This window comes from Taudactylus pleione, unplaced genomic scaffold, assembly GCF_031769625.1.
Source record: "Taudactylus pleione unplaced genomic scaffold, aTauple2 ptg000116l, whole genome shotgun sequence".
Classification (NCBI taxonomy): Eukaryota; Metazoa; Chordata; class Amphibia; order Anura; family Myobatrachidae; genus Taudactylus; species Taudactylus pleione.
This window is the reverse complement of record NW_028284518.1, coordinates 17,972,274-17,995,949: the sequence shown is the minus strand read 5'-3', so window position 1 is coordinate 17,995,949 and position 23,676 is coordinate 17,972,274. Positions and strand designations below refer to the sequence as shown.

The window sequence follows — 23,676 nt, the reverse complement described above, 5'->3', positions numbered from 1 at the left end:
GTTATGAGAACTGGAGCTAGGCATATACAGAGTTGTACATATATTTCATTCGCTCAGATCTAGAATGTGGACATTCATCATGTCAACATGAGAATGTCGACATTGTCATAATGTTAACATTGACTATGTCGGCACTGAAGGTGCTAACAATGTTGACCACGGCTGTGAAGGTGCTAACAATGCTGACCACGGATGCAGCTGTTCCAGAGGTAAGTCATTCATGCCTACTTTTGAAAAAGCATTTCAGGGAGATTGTGAAAGCACCACCTATGAGCACGCGATAAAGTGGGCGTGTACTGCTACGTCTGAGAGGCGTGTCATAAAATTGATTTACATCCATATGTAAATGATCCCCAAAGCAGTTAGTAATATCAATGTGTTGATAAAAACGCACTGATATCTTTTTAAAAATGCATGTAGCCATAGGAATCATTGGGCGGGATGCATCAATGCGGTCAAACCCCGAAAATCGGGTTTGACCACATTTCTCATATGCACCAAGTCCTGGAGTGCATAGGTTGCGGTGTGGGTTACCCATAGAAGCCTATGGGCTTCTATATGGAGTGAGCTGAGAGAGGGATCCAATCGTATCCCTTCCAGCACCCACCGCGGCATGCACAGAAGGACGCCTTAGGGGCTTCTGGGTCATAGACCCGGAAGTCCCTCCAGCGCAAAGGGCCGCTCTTATCGACAGAGCGGTCCTTTGTGGTGATCGTCTTGCATACTGGCGTTACCAACACCAGCATGCGCGCGATGACCGGCGGAATGCATTGCATCGCGAGTGCGATACGTCATGCACCCTGCCCATTGTGACTTATAACCAATGCAGGGAAATTATACTAATTATCCCATTTGAATGTACATATCTCAATTTGTTCTTTTATATAACATCTTCATAATGGGGATAAGGTACAATCAGGGAGATTAGGAAATAATGTGATGGAGGTTGCACTAGTAGGTTATGCTAAACATAAATACGTTGCTGTTCTAGAAAGTAAGGTGCATCCCAGAATACCTCAGAGAAAATAGTGACATATGGAATAAACTTCTAAGCGCATCCGTATATAGCTAATTTAATAAAAATTGTCTCATACATCTTTGTAATGGATAAATATCACCTTTATTTAAAATATCATATGGAAACTCGTACAAACAACCACAGAAAGAAACAGACATCAAAAGTAATGCTTCTACGTTGGAAATGTTCCACTTAACTTTCAAGGTGTAGTTCAGGTGCACTCAACGGGGATACACTGAGAAAGCGAATTACTCCCTGCTGATACTGTGCTAAACGGGTTTAGTAAAGAGATCTGCATATGTCGCACTCGCACACACTGGTGTATTAACAAACTTGTGCTCTTGTAGGATGTGGCAGCCGGTGGGTATAAGTGCCCAGGGTTGTCTTAACAGCAGTGTGGGCCTTGGGCAAAGCAATGCACTGGGGCCCCTACCACCCATTCACAGGAAAATTTTTTAATTAAACCATCCTGCATGCCCATCAGACCTAGCACACATGCAGAGAGACTCTGGGCCTGATTCTGAGTGGGACGCTCTGACAGAGCGCTCGCTCTGAATCAGGGCCGGCCCTCTGGTTTTTCAGAACGGCCTCCTGGCCGCTTGCATAGCTGTGGGTGACCACCCACAGCTATAGCGAGCGGCCATGATGATGGTTGCAATGGTCAAGACCATCGGGCTTGCGACGAGATCCTTGTGGTAGGGACTCGTTGCCGCAAGCCCAAGAGTGCTTTCGGCTCTAACAGAGCGGAAAGCACTCCCACTGACATCACTTGTGATGTCAGTGGGGCCGGCCCCAGACGGTAGGAGTTCCCATGGGAATGTCTGTATGGGCAGCCACGCCCCCGCCCCGCCCACCAAAGGGGGCGTTCTGTCACTCACCATCGATAGCACGCCCCCTTTGGTACGAGACCCGGAGCGACGGTTTGCCCGTAGATATCCGGGTCTCGCGCATGCGCACGACGGAGCACTGGGCCACCATCGACCCGCACAGCGCTCGCGAGCGGGTCTGAATCAGGCCCTCTGTCTGACTGGTCTGAAGCCGGCGGATGAAGTGAAACTGGGACTGAGGTGAGTACTCGTCACGGGGGGGTGGGAGGAGAGGTTAGATCAGAATACAGTGCACCGACGGCTGGCTTATAAAAATATCACAAATTTACCAGCTGGCTGCGGCTGCAGGGGGGCAAGTTGGCGGGCCCCTACAAGCTTCGGGCCCTTGGGCAACTGCCCAACAAGCCCAATGGGAGAGATGGCCCTGTACGTGCCGTGTCTATAGACTGTCCCAATATATATGAAGGGATCGGGGGTTGGTGACCGTAGTCTTGGCGTCCTCCGTGTGGTCCTTCACTGGAAACAGCTGCAGCGCATACCCAACCGTGCCGTCCTGCTGTACGTCTTTTGTATTATGCAGGTTACCTGGTCCCCGTGTATCCCGTTGCAGATGTCGACATGTTAGCTGTCGACATTTCAACATCGACTGTTGACATTGTACTAACATAATGAATGTCGATATGCTCACCACATAACATTTCAAAGAAAGCATTAGAATAATAATTAAATAAATTAAATACACTACACATTATGTGAGCAAAGCGGGGAATCTCCCTGACATACACTATAGAAGCACCAGAAAAGGGCGGCGATATAGTAGTGAGGGGGCGGTATCATTTTAACAGGAAGCTGGAATAAGTTAGTGCTGAAAGCGAAGACTTCCTGATAATAAGCAGCACGATTACATTACATTCACTGACACAACATCACTGCTGCTGCTGCTGCTTCCTACCTGCTACTGAGCCAGTCCCGGAGCTCGGTGTATGCTAGTACAATATCACTTTGTGGCAGCAAGAAGGAGCTATAGACAGAAACTTCCGGCTGCAGAAGCTTCCTCACATAAAGGTACAGTACGGTTGTATACGTGATCGTACAGTACGGTAGTAGTATACGTCTGATGGCACAGTATGGGGATTTATGGCCTGATGGTACAGTTTGGGGATATATGGCCTGATGGTACAGTATGGGGGTATATGGCCTGATGGTACAGTATAGGAGTATATGGCCTGATGGTACAGTATATGGCCTGATGGTACAGTATAGTGGTATATGATCTGATGGTACAATATGGGGATATATGGCCTGATGGTACAGTATAGGGGTATATGGCCTGATGGTACAGTATGGGGGTATATGGCCTGATGGTACAGTATGGGAGTATATGGTCTGATGGTACAGTATAGGGGTATATGGCCTGATGGTACAGTATGGGAATATATGGCCTGATGGTACAGTATGGGAGTATATGGTCTGATGGTACAGCATGGGAATATATGGCCAGATGGTACTTTATGGGAGTATACGCCTGACATACCTGTGACCTATAAAAGCTGCCTTGTCTGTAAACTGTCGGTTACATGCATACTATCCTGCCATAAAGTACACTATAACCTAAACCCACAGAGCTAGTGCCTTTGCCCAAATCATGTTATGGTCCATTCGCTTATACAGTTGTCACCTTGTCCCTTCACTTGTGTAATTGATACAAGTTTAATTTTCATAACTGAAAGTGAAACTTCGTCCATACAAACACCAGAGCTGGGCTTATGAGAAATCATAGCTTAAATCATATTCCTGCTGAAATGTCACAATGTATCATTGAGTTCACATGATTTTACTATAGAATAACGTGTCATTAAGTGCCCACCTAATTTGTACTATGGCTATATGATATTACGCAACCACATATCCATTTCATCCTCACTCTTCACATTTATATCTCTCAGTTTGGCCCTCACAACTTTCGCCATCTGAAGATGGTGTTGTGCTGCTGTCAGGTCCGGCGCTAGGTGTCTCGGCACCCTGCACCGTCCTGTGTACCCCCTTCCCTCACTGCGCCCTCCCCCTGTACTTACATTATTCACAGCAACCAACGGGGTGGTGGCCGGGACTTTCCTTTCTACTGCCGGACCCCGGCGCCCCTGTGTGACCGCACGGCCCGGAAAAAACCTGAAGCCGACCCTGTATAAACGTATACTGCAGTACGATCATGGGTGCTAATCTAGCGCCCAGATCGCATTGACTATGTGACTCTTGATAAATGGGGAACTCTGGGGTATATTTATCAATTATCTGGTTTTAGACCCACTAATTATATTTGCTTTTCACCGGTGTTCGCGTCAAAAATAAATTATGTACCACTATATGTATTAAAATACATATGCGGGGACAGGAACTCTGAAAGGAACACCTCCCTCCAATGCGTAATATATTAAGTGATCGCTTACACCATTATTAATTTTTTTTCTACCGTAGTAAACTGCTATGTATGTATGTAACTGCTCATTGTACTTAATGAACCTCCCCCTAAGTTTTGCTAAGCATTCAATTAGAGACTTTGGGCCTGATCACTACGGATCGCTATTACGATCAGAGCTGCGATTACTCACAGAGGTCTTCCGCGAAAATATGCTAATTAATGCAATCGCAATGCCATCGCACAGCCAGCATAAAGACACCCACTACTGCTATTTCACATCCGTAATATCATGCAGTCCTGTGTATACATTGGGAACATCGAGTAACATTTTGCCCTCACGCACATTTACAGCAGGTCTGACCTGCCGCAGAAACTGTAAGTCTTGTTGCACTCATTGAGTACTCAAGCTGCATATGCTGCCCATGCAATGGCATTCAAACGCACAGACACGACTGTGTTTCTCCAACCACTGCCCCGACCCCGCCCCCTAACGATCAGTCTGTCACTCTGCGATGGCTTTTATTCTGCTTGAGTGATCGCAAAGCGAACACAATGCCAACTCGCGCACTGTGCTGCATGCGCAGTACGCACCATCGATCAGTCTGCGTATGCTGTTGTGATCCATGCTGAAACAGGCCCTTTGTGCAGCTATACAGTATTGAAAAATTCCAACAACATTTATAGAGACAAATCATTTTACTAGTAACTGACCCTGATAAATCAGGGACATTTGGCAATCATGTCATTATAGATATTTTTTGTAGTAATAAGGCTTACTGACAATAGTTACCTGATACCTTGCACTGTCTACTACCACTGAGTGTTGCGTGGGCTCCTAAACCGTGGATGTAAAGGGCCATTCCGTGTCAAATCAACACACTCTTTGTTAAAATTTTAGCTCACCAGCTCAGATTTTGCTAAAATTTGGTATATGGAGAGTATTTATGTAGTCTAAGAAAAATAAAAAAATGTATTTAAATATCTCATGCCATTTCCTAATTAAGCTAAAGAGGTTGGAGAGGTGTAATTTTACTGTGTTTTTTTTATGCGCTTTCCTATGATATACAACACAATAGGCTTTGTGAGGAAAAACTTTTTCCACATTCAAACTAGGGATGTGCAGGCTCGGATAGGTTCGAGTTTGCACGTGGAGTTCGGATTTTTCCCTCCAAAAAAACGGAACTCAGAAAGAGGCAAAACGTCATCTTGCATGGACGAACATCATCATTCCTTTCAGGATGACGTTTTGCCTCTTTCTGAGTTCCGTTTTTTTGGAGGGAAAAATCCGAACTCCACGTGCAAACTCGAACCTATCCGAGCCTGCACATCCCTAATTCAAACTGAAATTTTTGATCATGATTATCTCAAAAAGTGCGTCGACAAAAAGCTAAAAAAAATTCTGGAAATAGTCTATACTAATGTTAAATGTTTTTCAAAGTGGGAAGATAATGGGTTCATAGTTAAAAATAATTTTAAACAGGAGTAGGCACTACATTTGAAAAAAAATCAGGGCCTACTTTTAAATCCAATTATATGATGGAACAACTAATATTAGACCAACACTCAATATTTGAATTAAATGTAAATTTTATAAATTTATTTTTGTCAATATCTACATGTGAGAATATATAATATAGATATGATATATTCTCATATGTAGAGATTGTCAAAAGTAATTAAGATAATTTCTAAAAATTCAAATATCATAGGCCTAATTATCAAAGTTCCTATATCAGGGCTCAACAAATCTTGGGGGCCAGGTCGCCATGGCGACAAAAATTTTAGTTCTGGTGACCAGATTTTAGAGCCAGGTACTGTGAAAAATAAAGCTAACTGAAATAATAAAACTTACAAAGCACTCCTATTGGTGGTTACTGGAGTCGGCGGGATGCTGTAGGCCTGTTACAGAGAGGAATGGATACCCGCCACAATTAATCACTGTGGCTCCTCCCTTCTGCTCCCAGAGGTGCATCACTACTGGCGTGAAGGTGGTTAAGCTGCAACACTGCCATTGCGGAGAAGTGTGACGTGACCCCCAGGAGCCGAATTATTACTGTCACTTTGGAGGAAAATGATTGCGGACAGCTGATGCACTGCCAGCTGGGAGAAGAGTAACTGCGGGGAGCTGCAGTTCTGCCAGCAGCAGTGGAAGACAGTGACCACCATGGCACTGAAACAATGCCGGTTTCGGAGTAGAGTGACAGTCGGGGAACAGCATCACTACAGGCTTCGGAGTGGAGACTTACCGCAGGGAGCCGTGAGGAGGAGTGTGACATTATTGGAGCTGAATCATTACCGGCCCTGAGGAGGAGAGTGACTTCGGGAAAGCATCACTAACGGCATAGAGGAGGAAAATGACCGCAGGGAGGTGCATCACTCCCTGCATGGAGGAGAAGAGCGATCGCCTAGTAGCTGCAGCACTGCCAGCAGCAGCAGAAGACAGTGACCAAGAGGGAGCTGCAACACTTGCCGGTTGGAGTGGAAGATAGCTGGTGAGTGTGTGGTTTCATTACAGTGACCTCCCATTATAATATTGTTATTATTGGAAGCACTCCTGTGTGGCACGACTAATTGGGGGAACTTGTGTGTGGGGAACTCCTATGTGGGGCTCTCCTGCATGGCACACTGTGGATTGAGGGCACTCCTGTGTGGCACACTATGAATTGACAGCACTTGTGTTAAGGGCTCTCCTGTGTGGCACACTATGAATTGGGGACACGTGTGTGTGTGTGGGGAATTCCTGTGTGGCAGAACTGAATGAAGGAAACTACTGTGTGGCATAATATGAATTTGGGACATACAGTGTTGTATACTATGACTTTGGGCACTACTGTGTGGCATATTTTGAACTGAGGGTAGGTATGCCCATGTAACAGAATCTGAAGACCATTGAAGAGAGGTGTGTGGTGGTCTGATGGCATGTGTTGAGGTTGGGGGGCATTGAAGGGGCATGTATGGTGGTCTATACAAGTTTTCATATGTTTTGGTTGTGGACGTTGGTCTGGCTTTTAAGCTGGCTTCCAGTTTTTACAAAAATTTGTCGAGCTCTGTCTTATATGATTTTATTAACTAAAAACAATGTAGAAATTAATGCTTGCAAGAAAATAAATAATGATATTCAATAATGTTAATGCATTGTTTATGAATCATGCTCATTAATCATTGTTCTCATGAATCAGTGGTCAGGAATCATGCTCAGTATTGCAGGCTAGTTTGTAGCATGTCTGTGCAAGCTGTGCAAGAAAACTTCAAAAACTTGTTTTGTCACAAGCTAGACTTTGATGTTGAGGCTGCGTGACATTTTTCGGCCACAGCGCATGGGAAAGGCCCTTGTGATGGAGTTGGCGGCTCAGTCAAGCGACTGGCAGCTAGAGCCAGCCTACAACGTCCATATGAGAACCAAATCCTCACACCTCTCCAACTTTATGAATGGGCAGTAGAAAGTATATCTGGAATTGATTTCACATTCACAACGCAAGAAGACTATATTGAGTCTGAAACATTTTTGAATAATCGTTTCAGCCAGTCAGTAACTATTCAGGGAATCATGGTTTTATTCCTGTTGATTCAAGTGCACCAAAAATGTCTGTGAAAACCTTCTCTAAGGCTACAACATCATCTATAGTATTTGTTACAAAATCTCTAGACAAACTCCAGTTGACACAAATAAATGGCAATATATCCGTTGTGTATAACAAGAAATGGTGGCTTGCTTATGTAATGGACAAGAATGAAGATGAAAACGAATTAGAAGTGACCTTCCTTCATCCAGCTGGACCTTCACCATCATTCTTCTATCCAAGGAAGCCTGATGTACTATGGCTACCTCTAATAGATGTCTTATGCAAAGTTGACACTATATCTCCAACTGGAAGAATTTATGTCATGTCTCCTGATGACACTTTAAAAACCACTGAGTCATTGTCAAGCTATCTTCAGCTAACATTGTAGACTGACTAATACAATGTCAAGTATTTCTATTCAACTTGATTTATATAATTAAACTAATGAAGCCATCAAATCTATTATTACCTATTACTACTTGTAATACACTAGGCTTTTTTGAATAAACCACCTTGCTTTAAAATTATTTTTAACTATGAACCCATTATCCTCCCACTTTTAAATTTTGACAAACATTTATCATTAGTATAGACTTTCCAGATTTATTTTTTACTTTTTTTTTTTGTCGACGCACTGTTTGAGAGAATCATGATCAAAAATTTCAGTTTAAATTTGGAAAAAGTTTTGCCTCACAAAGCCTATTGTGTTGTATATCATAGGGCATAAAAAACACAGTAAAATTACACCTCTCCCACCTCTCTAGTTTAATTAGAAGAGCTGCTATGGTGATTTGAAAATATGCTGGTTGTGCCTTTTTGACAGATGTTTTAAAACTTTACATATTTTGGAAATGGCATGATATATTTAAATAATATTTAGCATTTTTCTTTGACTAAATATATACTTTCCATATACCAAATTTTAACAAAATCTGAGCTGTTGAGGGATAATCAGTGTGTTGATTTGACTCAGAATGACCCTAAACTGTTATATGGGGAAGCAATCGGGAAGCCGACTGCCTAAATACCGGCAGCCGGCTTCCTGACTGTCATATCCCGGCAAGGGTGAAATACCGGGCGTCTAGATGTAGACGCCCGCATTTCCCCGATGCCGGGAGACCGGCGCCCGGCATCCCGATTGTAGTGATGCCGGGCGCCGCGAGCGGACAGCCGCGGGGGGGAGGGTTAGGTTTAGGGCTCCCGGGGGGGACTTAGGGTTAGGCACCCCCCTGGGAGGGTTAGGGTTAGGCTAGGGGGAGGGAAGGTTAGGGTTCGGCACCCCCGGGGGGGACTTAGGGTTAGGGACGCCCCCGGGGGACTAAGGTTTAGGCAGCGGGGAAGGGGTTGGTTAGGGTTAGGCACTTAGAGGGGGGATTAGGGTTAGGCACTTGGGGGGAAGTTAGGGTTAGGCACCCCTAAGGAGGGTAGTAGATACTCACCTATCCACGATCGGGATTTCCAGCGCTGTCGTTCTTCCGCTGCTCGGAACTCTGCTGATGTCAGCCTGCCGCTGACGGGAATCATACCCATTCCGTTATATGTACATTCTTTTCTACAGGAGACCATGGGAAAGTTGTATGTATAACAGTTTACATCCAACTCTGTAAAACCCCAAAGAGTAATTGGTGGTAGTGATCACCGCAGGACTGCTTTTATTCTCAGTATCCTTTTTAATATATTATACAATGAGCAAATGGGTTCCATTAGGAAAATAAATGTATAAGTGGATAAATCCTTTAAACCAGTTAAAAATTATCAGCCCTAACTCCCTAACAACTGAGCTGTTCTTATGAGTTTTTGTATAAGGAGATGTAGTTATCAGACCGGCGGACGGCATGCCGCCAGTCTGAATCCCGACACTGAAAGTCTGACATGGAATTTAAGATAGGTGTCAAAATACCGACGCCTATCTTAATCCTGATGCCGGACTCCAGAAGGATGGCAGCCCGAACGTGGTAAGTCCGTGGCACCCTTAGCGTTAGCTGCAGGGGGCATTGTTAGGTTTAGGCACTGTAGTTGGGTTAGGGTTAGGTTTTGGGGGAAGGGAGGCTAGTGTTAGGGTTAGATGGCACTAAGGGGGGAGGGTTAGGTTCAGGCTCGAAGGGGGAGGGTTAGGGGGTGGGGAGGGTTAGGCTACAAGAAGGGAGGCTTAGGGGGAGAAGGGGGAAGGGTAAGTATACTTACTCGATCCCTGTCGGGATACCAACCATCGTGATTCCGCTGTCGGTATTTTGACAGGAGGCATCCCCACTGCCGGCATTACATACCGATTCCTTTTTAAGTACAAGGAAATTCACATAATGTAAATCATTTACTCCTGTTGGCTGTTTTTTTTGTAAAAGTGAGGTATGTTGTCATTAAATAATTCTTCAAACATTGTTGCTAATAGGGCTGTCTGGTCACTAGGGATGCGGGATGGACCTTCACTGAAATATGGCAGCTTACAGCAGCATACATTGAACAACTTCTGATCACATTTCTGATTAACTGGTGCACCCTGACACTTATGAAAAAGGTAGGACAATGTTAATTATTTAGCACTTTTTTATTTTTTTTCCGGTATGCAAGTTCCACTTCAATAAATGATTTCATACTTGAAAACCTAGGAGCTAATACAGAGTTGGAATGCCAGTCCTTTTGCTGAGCGTATCTTATGTGTTTTCAAACTGCGCAAGCGCTGATTCCGTGTTGTGCGGAAGCATAGACATATATTTTGCATTTAGTATAGGACTGGTGCAAGCGCTCACTGATGATGGTGAATTTACACTTTAGTTCCATTAACGCAATCCGGAAACAATACGGCTGACTTACAATTCAACACTGCATTAGCCCCGTATACTACTTGCAGCTAAATTCAAGCTTTTAGTAGTCAAACTGTATAGGTTCTTTGTGACCTGTCTGCTTAGAAGTTCGCCTATAATAATGTATCTGCCTTTTTTGGCCTTCAAGTCCGTCACAGTATTGGCTCTGTGGCTGCTGTATCAGGGTCACCATGTGTGAGCCAGCATTATAGTGGAAGTAGAACCTGCTGTGGGGTCTACTGTTATTTCGGAGATCTTCAGACCATATACATTATGTTTTACATCAACACAGTTTTTAACAACTATATGATTTTTTATTTTTTTTAACAGATTTGATTAAGTAGCAGTGAAAACTATATCTTCCAAACACACTAATGCTGGGTACACACTTAAACGACGAGACGGTCACCATCCGAGCGGCTGATTTGTAAGCTATACACACTTACCAATCTGCCGTTCGGTATATCTGGCCTGACATCACAACTGGGTAGGCTTTTAAATTTGCCCACCCAGTTGTGATTTCAGTGTCGGCAGTGCCTGTATTCCACTAATGGACTTGTGATACAACCTTTGCAGATGCAGATTGAACGAACAATACAAAACAAGTGTGTACCCAGCTTAATATTATTGGTACTGTGTAATTGGCTCTAATATAAAATTTTCTTCTATAAATAACATTTATGTATATTATATTTGGTGACATGATCTGAAAATTGCAGAAAGAAACTTTTTTGTAACTGAATTTTACGTGTGTCTATACTGTGTGTGGTGTTAATCAACTAAGGGCCGTATTCAATTAGAGGCGAAAAGTCGGAAAGGTTTTGCCTGTCCGACTTTCTGCCTCCTTCGCCTGTTTCAGAGGCGAAAACTTTTCGCGCTCTTCCCCGCTTTTCACCCTATTCAATTCCAAACCACGGGACAACGGAAAGCGGCGAATGCGGAACAGGCGGAAAGTACTGTCAGAAATGGGGAAGTCAGTCTGTACCCCACAAAAAGATGCACTAACAGGGAAACAATGTACAAGTGTACTAAAACCCCTAATAAGTGTTTGGGGTACTTACGTAGTTTAAATAGCTTCTTATTAGCGTCTATGCAAAAGTGGTGAAGAATGGCTTAAAGCAGTATTTTTTGGTGAAAATAAGTAATCCCGTCAAATTTGGGGTACTTAAAAATGGGTGCTAGCATATTTTAATGTTTCTAAAGTGAACGCTTATAAAATGTCAAAAACGCATCTGCAACATGCACCTGCAATCCCAAAAACACCTGACCCATCCTCGCAGACCCCCCAGAAGTCTATTTTGCTAGTTTTTATGCTTGTCCCCCCACTTTTTACTGTTTCGCCCCAAAAATGAAAGTACTTTTTTGGGGTGTTCTTAGGTTTTTTATTTTAATTTTTTTCCAAAGATTTGGCCTTTGGGGGGCTGTCATAAGAGTTCTGGGTCGTTTCCCCACATTTGCACTCCAAAATAAAGATTTTGCTCTTCTTTTCACCTTATAATCATAGGCAAATCTTTTTCGCCTATTACATTGCATTGAATTTCCGCGTAGGCTAAATCCGGCTGGAATTGAATTTGGAGATAAATTGCGACCAGGGAAAGAGCCGAACTTTTTTGCCGATTATGGCTTTTTGCCTCTATTTGAATACAGCCCTTATTCTTCTGTCATTTCTATGTTATTGTGTGTACTTCATAAACATGTTCTTTTAGCTTTAGATCAAATACTAAAAACACACTTAAATAATATTTATTTTTAACAAATGACCTATGTTTTAATTTAGGTTATTTGCCAATATTTTGTGAATGGAATCACAAACAGCTGCTGCTGCCATGTCTCTTAACGACATCATAATGAGTTCCAACGATCTAAGAGAAAAGGAGGAGATTGATTCAGGAGGATTCGGTAAAGTGTTCTTGTGTTTTCATCGAACACTTGGAATAGTTGTACAGAAAACTGTATTTACAGGATCAAAGCATGAGTCGTAAGTGATCTTCTATCATTTTTTGTTTATGTTGAGGAAATTAAAGAGGTTGTCTGATCAAGTAACAAAATAGCTCACTCACACCTTGTCTTCCAGATACATATAGCCGTGGCCAAATGTTTTGAGAATGACACAAGTATTGGTTTTCACAAAGTTTGCTGCTTCAGTGTGTTTAGACCTTTTTGTCAGATATTACTATGGTTGAAAGCTTTTATTGACAGTTACATTAAGTTTATGCAAAGAGTCAATATTTGCTTTGTTGACCTTTCTTTTTCAAGACCTCTGCAATTCGCCCTTGCATGCTGTCCATCAACTTCTGGGCCACATACTGACTGATGGCCGCCCATTCTTGCCTAGTCAATGCTTGGAGTTTGTCAGAATTTGTGGGTTTTTGTCTGTCCTCCCACCTCTTGAGGATTGACCACAAGTTCTCAATAGGATTAAGATCTGGAGAGTTTCCTGGCCATGACAACAAAATTTCGATGTTTTGTTCTCCGAGCCACTTAGTTATCACTTTTGCCAGAGACTGGTTTAGTAATTAGGGATAGTATAAATATCTGTGACTGTTCTTTGAATGACCATGCTTCTGAGGAAGAACTAAGGTCCGAAAAGCTTTAAGCTGGTGCTCGTACTGTTGGGATATCGTGGCTGCTACCTTTAAACACCCTGAAAGCCGTGGGGAGTTCCGGACCTCTGGATTTCTACCCATCATCCATCTGGGAGGGTAATTAGAGGGACTCGGCAACTAATTTTAAACCCTAGAATTTATATTATTTTAAATGTGAGCGCAACTTGAAAATAAATCTTTTCTATTTCTGGATAGTATTGCAGTATGTTCTTTCTTCTCTTTTTTTGAGAGATTATACGTGATCTGAGGGGAAGTGAAACTACTGAAAGTCTGAGAATCCATTATAAGAATGGGAATAATTGAGTAAAGAAAGGAAGAATTGTGGACTCATTTATTTTTTCATTTTTGTGTAAGGACTTTCTTTTATATCAATATATGTATTGTGCGCCATTGAGAGGATATTTTCTTGCTATTCACTTTTGCCTTATTGCAAGGTGCTCCATCATGCTGGAAAAGCCATATTGTTCGTCACCAAACTGTTCTTGGATGGTTTTAGAGAAGTTGATCTTGGAGGATGTTTTGGTACCATTCTTTATTCATGGCTGTGTTCTTCGGCAAAATTGTGAGTTATCCCACTCCCTTGGCTGAGAAGCAACCCCACACATGAATGGTCTCAGGATGCTTTACTGTTAGCAGGAGATTTCTGTGCAATCTCTTTCATTAGTCTATTGCTACATAGCTGGGATACTTAAAATCATGCAAAATCTGTAGTTTCAACAGATTGTATAAAAAAAACTTTATACGTAGGCCCCTAGGTGAGGGATAATCTGACCTGTGGAGAGAGGAGGGAAAGGATGAGGTAGTGGATATGAGATTGAGTAATACAATCAACGTGAAAGGAAAATGTAACAATTTAGCATGTGATGTAAGCATAGCCAGTACTTTGTGGGCCCCATAGCAATATTTTGAAGGGGCCCCTGTCCCAATGCTTCTAGAGACACCAATAGTTAATGTTATGCCTAAGCCCTAGTTCACATTAAGTCAAATTGTAGGGCTACCACTACACATTATGCCACACACTACCCTCAATTCACATTGACAGTGTCCCCAGTTCATATGCCATATTGCAGTGCCTCCAGTTCAAAGTATATCATATTACAGTGCCCCCAGTTCATATTATGCAACACTTTAGTACCTCCACTGCATATTGGGCCACATTAAAGTGCCCAAGTTCTTATTATTTAACATTATAGTGCCAGTGCACATTACAATGAGCAGGTCAGATTATGCCACATTACAGTGCCCTTCACGTCAGATTATGTCACATTACAATGCCCCCTTACCAGCACCCACTAAAGCTACGCCCATGGATGTAACAATTGTGTTGATGGCTTTTATAATGCTGGTATATAACATGCAATGTAGAGATATTAGTGGCGCAGCAGCCAACCATTGCAGCAATTGTAATTATAGAAAAATGCATGTGATTCCAACTACTGTATAACAGTCTTGTTATCAGTATTGTGAAAGCATTCTTTTTATTGTTTTGTAACAATTGGCATGCTTGGATGTTTCCAGCACATCTTAACCCTTCCAGGCTTTCTCCAGGGAAGTGCAAGCTCTTCAGTATAATTGATGGGGTTTAAATAATTGCCAGTGGTCTGTGATTTGTAGCTCCCATGGAAATGGTAGTGATGATTGTTGTTTAAGTAATGGGAGAAGAATTGGGAGCAAAGGAAAGAAGAGGAGGAAGAAAATGGGAACAGGGCAGAGAAACAGTGAAAAAAGAACAGAATAGAAAAGTGAGGATTTGAGACTGGAGGGATAGGGGGGGTATAGTTTCTTATCATGGTGGGTCATATGTCTTATCAGTGATCGCAAATATACGCGCTATAGCACGTATTTTACTCGGTATTGAGGACTCTCTTTTCTAGAATGGGCGGGTCCCTGGGGACGCGCTGTGCTGCAACCAATCCCCTGGATCCTCACTAAGGGAATTAAGAGTCTGACCCGGCTGCAGTCTATGAAAATAGAGGGTAGAGTCAGGCCAGCCAGCGGCACTACTCATGCATCTCGGCGATCCGGAGTGAAGATGGCCCTGCACTCTAAAGACGGCGTCAGGTAAGTGTAGTTGGCGCTGTGGGGTCACCGCCGGGACCCGCACCCAGGGCCATCAGGGTGGTACATGTGGAAGAAGGGGCCTGAGTGGGAATTCCCCTAGTGTCTGTTTCAGGGGAGGGGGCGCTACCTGACGGCTGCCAGGTGCACAGACCCCAGTACCGCTCAACACATCACGGACACCGGGTACTTGGTATACCACCTGGCACACAGCAGCACGGACTCCGCTACATACACAGCCCGGATGGCGGCCCCTGCGGTGAGCTCGGTACACTGGTTCCTGAAGGGGCTGCGGCTGCACGATAACCTGGCTTTTGAGGCCACCATGCAGGGGGGCAAGCTGTGTGCCCTGGACCCCTGGTGGAGGTTAGACGGGGCCAGAGCACGTATACAGCCTGGTACAGGTCCTGTATGTGGAGGCCCTCACCCCTGTGTGTGTCCTGTATGTGGGGGCCCTCACCCCTGTGTGTGTCCTGTATGTGGGGGCCCTCACCCCTGTGTGTGTCCTGTACGTGGAGGCCCTCACCTCTTTGTGTGTCCTGTATGTGGGGTCCCTCACCCCTGTGTGTGTCCTGTATGTGGGGGCCCTCACCTCTTTGTGTGTCCTGTATGTGGGGGCCCTCACCTCTTTGTGTGTACTGTATGTGGGGGCAGTGGCGCTGACACTGTAATGTAGCAATTCGCATGCAGACAGGCTATAGATAGGCAAAGGCAGCAGCTGATGGTCTGACATGGAGCGTTCCACTAGTGTACGGTGGCTAATCAGGTGCCGTGAAGGGCCATGACGGTACACTCTGGGTACATAGTTACAGCCCTAAATGGGGGGAATATGTTGTGGACAATGGAGGAGGTGCCCCCTTCAGAGCTGGAGCCCGGAGGCAGGCGCCTCCATTGTCTCCCATAGTTCTGCCCCTGTGTGGGGGCCCTCATCCCTGTGTGAGTGCTGTCACCCGTGGGGGAAAAACCAGCATGATGGTCACCACCAGTTGGCACTATAGTGAGGGCCCCCATGACTTTGTCTCTTTTGGGATTATATCAGGTCACACACACCTATGAGTGGGTTCGTAGAATAGTCCTAAATGCTTGTAGTGACTGGCTGCTTTACATATATATAATAATATACCTGTCCATACTCGCCAGCCCGGCAGCATTGTGTGACCGGCAGCCTGTGAATAGGGTTGGCTGTCTGTCATTTCAGTGTGGCGGCTGTGCGGAGCTCAGTGTGGTGAGCAGGGAAGGTCCCGAGACTGCTCACAACACCGATTTATAAAGTACTGCAGAGCCGACTGAGAGCTCCCCGCAGCCGGCGCACTGTAATGACAGGCAGCCAATCTGATGTATCTGCTGTCGGGCCCTGGGGAGTATATAGAGCTACTCCCTGCTGCTGGTAGTATATAAAATCAGTGTCTGCATTTCTTTGACTTCCCCCACACCCATTCTCAGCACCAGGTATGTCTGTTAATGTGTATAATTTTTTTATATATTTTTTTGTCACTCTCTATCTACCCCCTTCCACATGTGTGCCTCTGCCTGCCATCATGTGTACCTCTGCCCATCCCCCATATGTGCGTCTGCCCCTTCTGTCCTTCTACTCACCATCTCCTTATATGCCTCTGCCCACCCAGCCTTTGTGAGCATCTGCCCGCTTCCCCCTATCTGTGTGCCTCTGATTGGGGAGCTCTACTTGTTTAATTTCTACTAAACCCCACAATTTCTGTCTGCACCCACCGTGCTGCATCATTGTAGTCTGGCAGCGCTGGACTTTTCCAGGTGGCTCAGGCGCAGTCTGAACCTAGAGATAGTGATGCGGTGACATGACATCATGTAGCTGATGTGTTTTTTTTTTTACTGTCAGGGGCAACTGTGTTTTACAGATTTACAGAAAACCATCAATTAGATGGGACCCAGATAATGTGAGGTAGGACCAGGGCTCAAAGTGAGCCGGTATACAGCGGTATGCTATACTGCCACTTCAGCCTGTGTCTGAACTCCCGCTTAGCAGCCGTCGCTGGGAGCTAAAGAGCAGCTGCTGGAGATGTGTCCCGCTGGGGACACAACTTTCAGCAGTGAACTGCTGGGCTTCATCGAGCATCGGGAGACGGGTCCCGATGCCAGGACAGATACATGTAGCCACAGTCGAAAGAAGAAACCCGGCGCCGGTCTGAACCAATCACGGACCGGCAGCCAATTATAAATAAACATCAGTGGTGGCTCTTTAAATTTGGTCCCATCCGCTAGCCAATCACTGCCTGCAGATCGGCATCCAATTAGAAGCAGCTGCGCGGCTGCCTCCGATTGGCTGCTGGCCCATGCTGTGATTGTTTCACAGTCACGCCCGCCAAGTCCAAAGCCTGGAGGAAGGATGCTTAGCCGCACGCGGAGCCCCACTGATAGCCGGGGGACAGGAGGAGGATAAGCTGTATTCTGCCAGCGCCAACTCCGGACGTGGAATGAGAGTTACAGGGGGTGAGAGAGGAAGTAGTAGTAAGTAAGTAGTGTGAGGTGCAGGGGGAGGGTGAGAGAAGCAGGTAGTGTGAGGTGCAAGGGGTGGGAGAGAGAAGCAGGTAGTGTGAGGTGCAGGGGGAGGGTGAGAGAAGCAGGTAGTGTGAGGTGCAGGGGGAGGGTGAGAGAAGCAGGTAGTGTGAGGTGCAGGGGGAGGGTGAGAGAAGCAGGTAGTGTGAGGTGCAGGGGGAGGGTGAGAGAAGCAGGTAGTGTGAGGTGCAGGGGGAGGGTGAGAGAAGCAGGTAGTGTCAGGTGCAAGGGGTGGGAGAGTGAAGCAGGTAGTGTGAGGTGCAAGGGGAGGGTGAGAGAAGCAGGTAGTGTGAGGTGCAGGGGGAGGGTGAGAGAAGCAGGTAGTGTGAGGTGCAGGGGGAGGGTGAGAGAAGCAGGTAGTGTGAGGTGCAGGGGGTGGGAGAGAGAAGCAGGTAGTGTGAGGTGCAGGGGGTGGGTGAGGGAAGCAGGTAGTGTGAGGTGCAGGGGGTGGGTGAGGTGCAGGGGGTGGGTGAGAGAAGCAGGTAGTGTGAGGTGCTGGGAGTGGGTGAGGGAAGCAGATAGTGTGAGGTACAGGGGGTGTGCGGTCAGGGGGTGGGTGAGAGAAGCAGGTAGTGTGAGGTGCAGGGGGTGGGTGAGGGAAGCAGGTAGTGTGAGGTACAGGGGGTGGGTGAGGTGCAGGGGGTGGGTGAGAGAAGCAGGTAGTGTGAGGTGCAGGGGGTGGGTGAGAGAAGCAGGTAGTGTGAGGTGCAGGGGGTGGGTGAGAGAAGCAGGTAGTGTGAGGTGCAGGGGGTGGGTGAGGGAAGCAGGTAGTGTGAGGTGCAGGGGGTGGGTGAGAGAAGCAGGTAGTGTGAGGTGCAGGGGGTGGGTGAGAGCAGCAGGTAGTGTGAGGTGCTGGGGGTGGGTGAGGGAAGCAGGTAGTGTGAGGTACAGGGGGTGTGCGGTCAGGGGGTGGGTGAGAGAAGCAGGTAGTGTGAGGTTCAGCGGGTGGGTGAGGGAAGCAGGTAGTGTGAGGTGCTGGGGGTGGGTGAGAGAAGCAGGTAGTGTGAGGTGCAGGGGGTGGGTGAGAGAAGCAGGTAGTGTGAGGTACAGGGGGTGGGTGAGGGAAGCAGGTAGTGTGAGGTACAGGGGGTGGGCGAGGGAAGCAGGTAGTGTTAGGTGCAGGGTGTGGGTGAGGGAAGCACGTAGTGTGAGGTGCAGGGTGTGGGTGAGAGAAGCAGGTAGTGTGAGGTGCAGGGGGTGGGAGAGGGAAGCAGCCTCCAGGTAGTGTGAGGTGCAAGCAGTGGGAGAGGGGAGCAGCCTGCAGGTAGTGTGAGGTGCGAGGAGTGGGAGAGGGAAGCAGTCTGCAGGTAGTGTGAGGTGCAGGGGTGGGTGAGGGAAGCAGCCTGCAGGTAGTGGGAGGTGCAGGGGTTAGGAGAGGGAAGTAGGTAGTGTGAGGTGCAGGGGGTGGGTGAGGGAAGCAGCTTCCAGGTAGTGTGAGGTGCAGGGGGTGGGTGAGGGAAGCAGCTTCCAGGTAGTGTGAGGTGCAGGGGGTGGGTGAGGGAAGCAGCCTCCAGATAGTGTGAGGTGCAAGGGTTAGAAGAGGAAAGTAGGTAGTGTGAGGTGCAGGGGTTAGAAGAGGGAAGTAGGTAGTGAGAGGTGCCGGTGTTGTGATGGAAGCAGAGGCTGAAACTTGTCAAAGTCCCTAAAGCTTTTTTTGTGGGGGTGGGGGGGGCTTCAACTAAATGTTCCATACCCCCACTTCAAAATTACCACTTCGAGCACTGGGTAGGACCCCAATTTTTTAAAGTGAGGGGTCGCTGGGACCCACTTTTTTTTTTGGCTCAGCGCGATCACTGCTTATTGTGCTAAATGGGGGTATGTGTTCTAAGGGTCAGTGCGATGTTGTGTATGTATGTGTGAAGAAGGGTCCAAAGTGTGGTCATCCATTTTCCATGTTCAGTGCAATGAACGAGATGCTGGAGGATGGGGGAGCATGCTTCCTGCTTCTGTACTGTTAGGATGCCTTGCGTGTATGCAAGATGAGAATGTCTATAAATTGTATACAAGACTGACTGTGTGTGCTAGAGCAGCTCAAGTTAGGTTTCTAATGGAACTATTTTGAAAATCAAGCGTGTCAACAGTATCAATAAAATTTTAGCTTGGCAACAAGCAATAAATCAATAAAACAATAAAAGTAACATTAAAAATGAATAAAAGCAATAAGATTAGTTGCAGATTAGTGATAATGTTATAGTTCTATTCCAATATTTTCTGCGCCTCTAGGAAGACGGGTGAGTGCGAGAATAGGTAATTTATGGCTGGAAGTCCTCCTTACCTAATCTTGCACTGTCACTTCCCTTCGGTTCTTTGGTCGCGTTTGATGTCTCCTCTCCCTGCTGATGTTTCCGGTCTCTGCGCTCCACAATTGGTGGGAGCCGGGGAAGGCCAGATATTGTCAGTATTGGGAGGATTCAGTCTGCGGCGCTAGTAATTTCCAATGTGTTTCATACTTGGTGTATATGTACAAAACGTGTTGAAAATTGGATGGATGTTGTATTAATGTGATATTCTTGTGGGAAACCCTGGTTTGCTTCTGTTTGTGCGATCTGTTTGATTACTTGTGGTTGGGTCTATAATCTGTATACTTGCATGTTATTTTAGCATAAAAAGTTGCACAGACCGTGTCCCATGATGTCTACGCACAGAAGTGCAGTTACGATTGAGACTTACGGTATCAGAAGTGTTTAGGAAATGTACTGGTTGTCCCTGGGTGGTGACTAGGAGGTGGTTATCCAGACACGGTCTGTCTTATCGGTAAGTTATGCGACATCCCAGCGACACTACCCTAACTGGTTGCGAACTCTAATGCTTAAATCAGTCATATACTGCAGCTAGTATGAGCTTGGTGCAAGTTTTGATGGTTTGACAAATGGTTGCATCTGTTGCACTAAGTGGTATTTCAGCGTCTAAAGACTCTCAAAGTGGGCGTTTTAGTCCTTGCACATGCAGATAGAGAAAACAGATTCTGCGCTGGAGTGCAAGTTTCAATTAATAGCATTTATTTAAATATAAGTATCCTATTAAAACACCATAGATATCACACCATGTATAAGTATAAATCTCTTTCTCTTTAGTGTTATAAGCAATATCTGAGGTAAAACAATTAAGATCATTAACGCTACCAAGTTAAATATTGATCCATATATAACATGTGAACATATCAGTTTTTTAAATTAAAGAATAAATACCAATACATTGCATAGACAATATAGAGCCTGTGTGTAGGATTAGTAGCAGCTTGAACAATTAAACGTTCTTTTTACCTAAGTTGTTAATTCCAGAAACGCCACTTAGTAATGATTCAATGAGAGTCTTTTTTTCCAGACTGTCCTCATATGCACATAGAAGAATAAACAGTCAATGTATTACCTCCGGGTATAGGCCGTAATAAGCAAGTGTATCCAAGTATATATAGTGTCCAAACGCTGACGGCTAGTAAGGGGCGTCCCCCTAAGACAGGTCAAGGTAGCTTAACATCAGATCCAGTCTGACTCCCCATCCGCTGATTGTAGCTGACAAGCGGGGGAAGCTGTGGTCACGGCGCTGCATTCAATCCAGTCTTTAAAGCAGGAGCGCTGGCAGTCGTTGCTTCGTCAGGTATGCTGGTAACGGGCTACTGGCCGCTGTGTGCCGTTCAGGTAGGAGAATCAAGGATACCACACAAGAAGAAATGCAAAGCACCAGGAACAATTACGCGTTTCAGCCACTTCTTTGCCCTTTTTCAAGGTGGATGTTCCTTGTTCCACCCTGCTGTTCTAAATACCACACTCTCATTTGATTGGTGATTATAAATTAGGGATTATTATCCACCTGGATCACTTTCTAGGATCCTAATTCCAGGCTTGCTATATTGGATTTGTTTATAATAATTCCTTTTCCTCTACACATCGTATATTCATATAATATAAAAAAACATATATTGTATCCAAGTGTAAAAATAAATTATATCAAAATGATGCACAATATATTAAAATAATAAAAATGAACCCATATAAAAACGGGTTAGTTTATCTTTCCACTCAATTTATGTTTCATTTAATGACGGGAAGTAGGACTTCCTCAGTTACACCATCTCCTTCACCCACGTGGCTTCCACCAGATGTTTGTGTCCTTCACCATCCATATGTAGTGTTCACTTTAGGTCCGGCGGTCAGGGCGCCGAACATAGAGCAAGGGCACTTCTGCATGTGCCCAAAAAGGGGGTGTGGCCAATGAAAGGGGGCGTGTCTTTATGACGCGTCCCCTTTTCGTCACTCTTGGGGGCGTGCCCGGCACCTTACAGACATGCTGGGCAGCACCCAAGCGCCGCGGTCACTGAGAAAGGCATCCATTCACCGGCGTTGACCGCTGCTCTGACGTTTTCTCCACCCACGGGAGACTGCGGCCCGCGGGTGGAGGACAGAACCCGCAGGCTGTTTCAGTGGGGCGCCGCGCTGGAGTTCAGGATGCTTTCTGCCCTTCAGAAATAGGGCACCCCGCTGAAACAGCCTAGCGGGAACGCTAATAGGAATAGGTTGCATAGCTAGGTGTAAATCTTGTTCAGTGGCTGTCCCTGTTTGTTATAGGTAATAGAATTATTTCAAACCAGAAATAGTTGTGTTTGAGTATGTCCTTGTAAATGACAAAACATGGTTTACAGGGATGGGCTGGATGTAGGAGGCTGACTCCATAGCTCCTAGGCCCCAATATCCACCAAATACCATCCTGTACCCTATGCCCGGGCCCTGCAGACATATATTTACTTACCTCTCCATGCTCCAGGAGTCCTGAGGTCTGCTTGTGTTACCGGCCTGCTGTGCTGTAGGAGCTGTGGATCTCCCTCTGCAGTGTCTCCTCATCGCGGGCGCCATTTTGGATCTTGCCCCGGTATTTGCTGTGGCTCCTGGCTCCAGCGCTCACCACCTCTTGTGTTTGGAGGGAAACTTTCCCACTTGGGGCTGCTGTGGACTCGCAATTACTGATCACAGCCGCCATCTTTGATTCGGCCCCAGCTGTTATTGTTGCTCCTGTCTTCAGTGCTGGATGTGGCACACTGCTGGTTTCTGTCCTGGGCGGCTGGGAAGGTGCCTGATCCTTTCCCTGGAGTCCTGAGGATACCTGGGGCCTCTGCAGATTGCGTTTATCTGGATCCGGCCGCCATCTTGGATCAGGATTCTGCTGTAGAGAAGGGACTGTGGGCTGACTCTGCTGCCTGTTGCTACTGTATTACCCAGAGTGAAGCTGTGGTGCTGGGTCTGCTATTACAATTATCTCACTGAATCCTCACTATCTGCACTCATACATCACAGGTGATTTCCCTGCCTGCACAGCCCTCCTCCCTTTTGATTCCAGTTACTGGCTGCCTCCCTGCACTGTTCTCCACTGCCTGCTGTTTCTGTCTGCTGACCTCTGAACTGGTGGTGGGGTCTTTATATACCTGATCCCTGCTGTTCCTGTGCTATACATTCATTGTTGTATCTGTCTCCTCTATCTTGTTGAAGCTTGTGATTTAGAACTAATGGAAAAAAAGGTCCCAGCAGTCGGCCACTGCGCAGCTGGAGAGATTTTCCCGTTCAGGAACTGGTGGGGCTACGGGATCCATCTCTTCAGATACTCCGTCTCATTCCTCTCAACCCTCCTCTCTGCCTGCTCCTGCAGACCCCCCGTTGGAGCCTAAGATCAGTATGCATAACCTAATGCAGGCAATTACTTCTTCTGAGAAAACGCTGTCTGGCAAGATTTCCAAAGTTCGTGTGGAACTTTCCCTTATGCTTCATGTTATGCAGACGATGCGAGAACATGTTGGTGAGGCCAAGACTCTAGCTTCCACCATTAGAAGATGTCACTGCTCCGGGATGGCTTTTGACCCAAGA

The 23,676-nt window shown here is 45.9% G+C and overlaps 1 protein-coding gene across 2 annotated transcripts in view; it reads left to right on the top strand.

Moving 5' to 3' along the window:
* The first annotated feature begins 2,723 nt into the window (after positions 1-2,723).
* The window catches only part of RIPK1 (receptor interacting serine/threonine kinase 1), a 103,512-nt gene continuing 82,559 nt past the window's right edge, over positions 2,724-23,676 (top strand). The window contains exons 1-3 of one of the 2 annotated variants that reach the window (XM_088471718.1): positions 2,724-2,910; positions 10,234-10,342; positions 12,406-12,606. In XM_088471718.1, the coding sequence (XP_088327844.1) occupies positions 12,428-12,606 (179 nt within the window). In that variant the 5' untranslated portion in view covers positions 2,724-2,910; positions 10,234-10,342; positions 12,406-12,427. Of the gene's footprint in view, positions 2,911-10,216; positions 10,343-12,405; positions 12,607-23,676 lie in introns of both variants that reach the window. The other variant, XM_088471717.1, reaches the window with a different exon arrangement.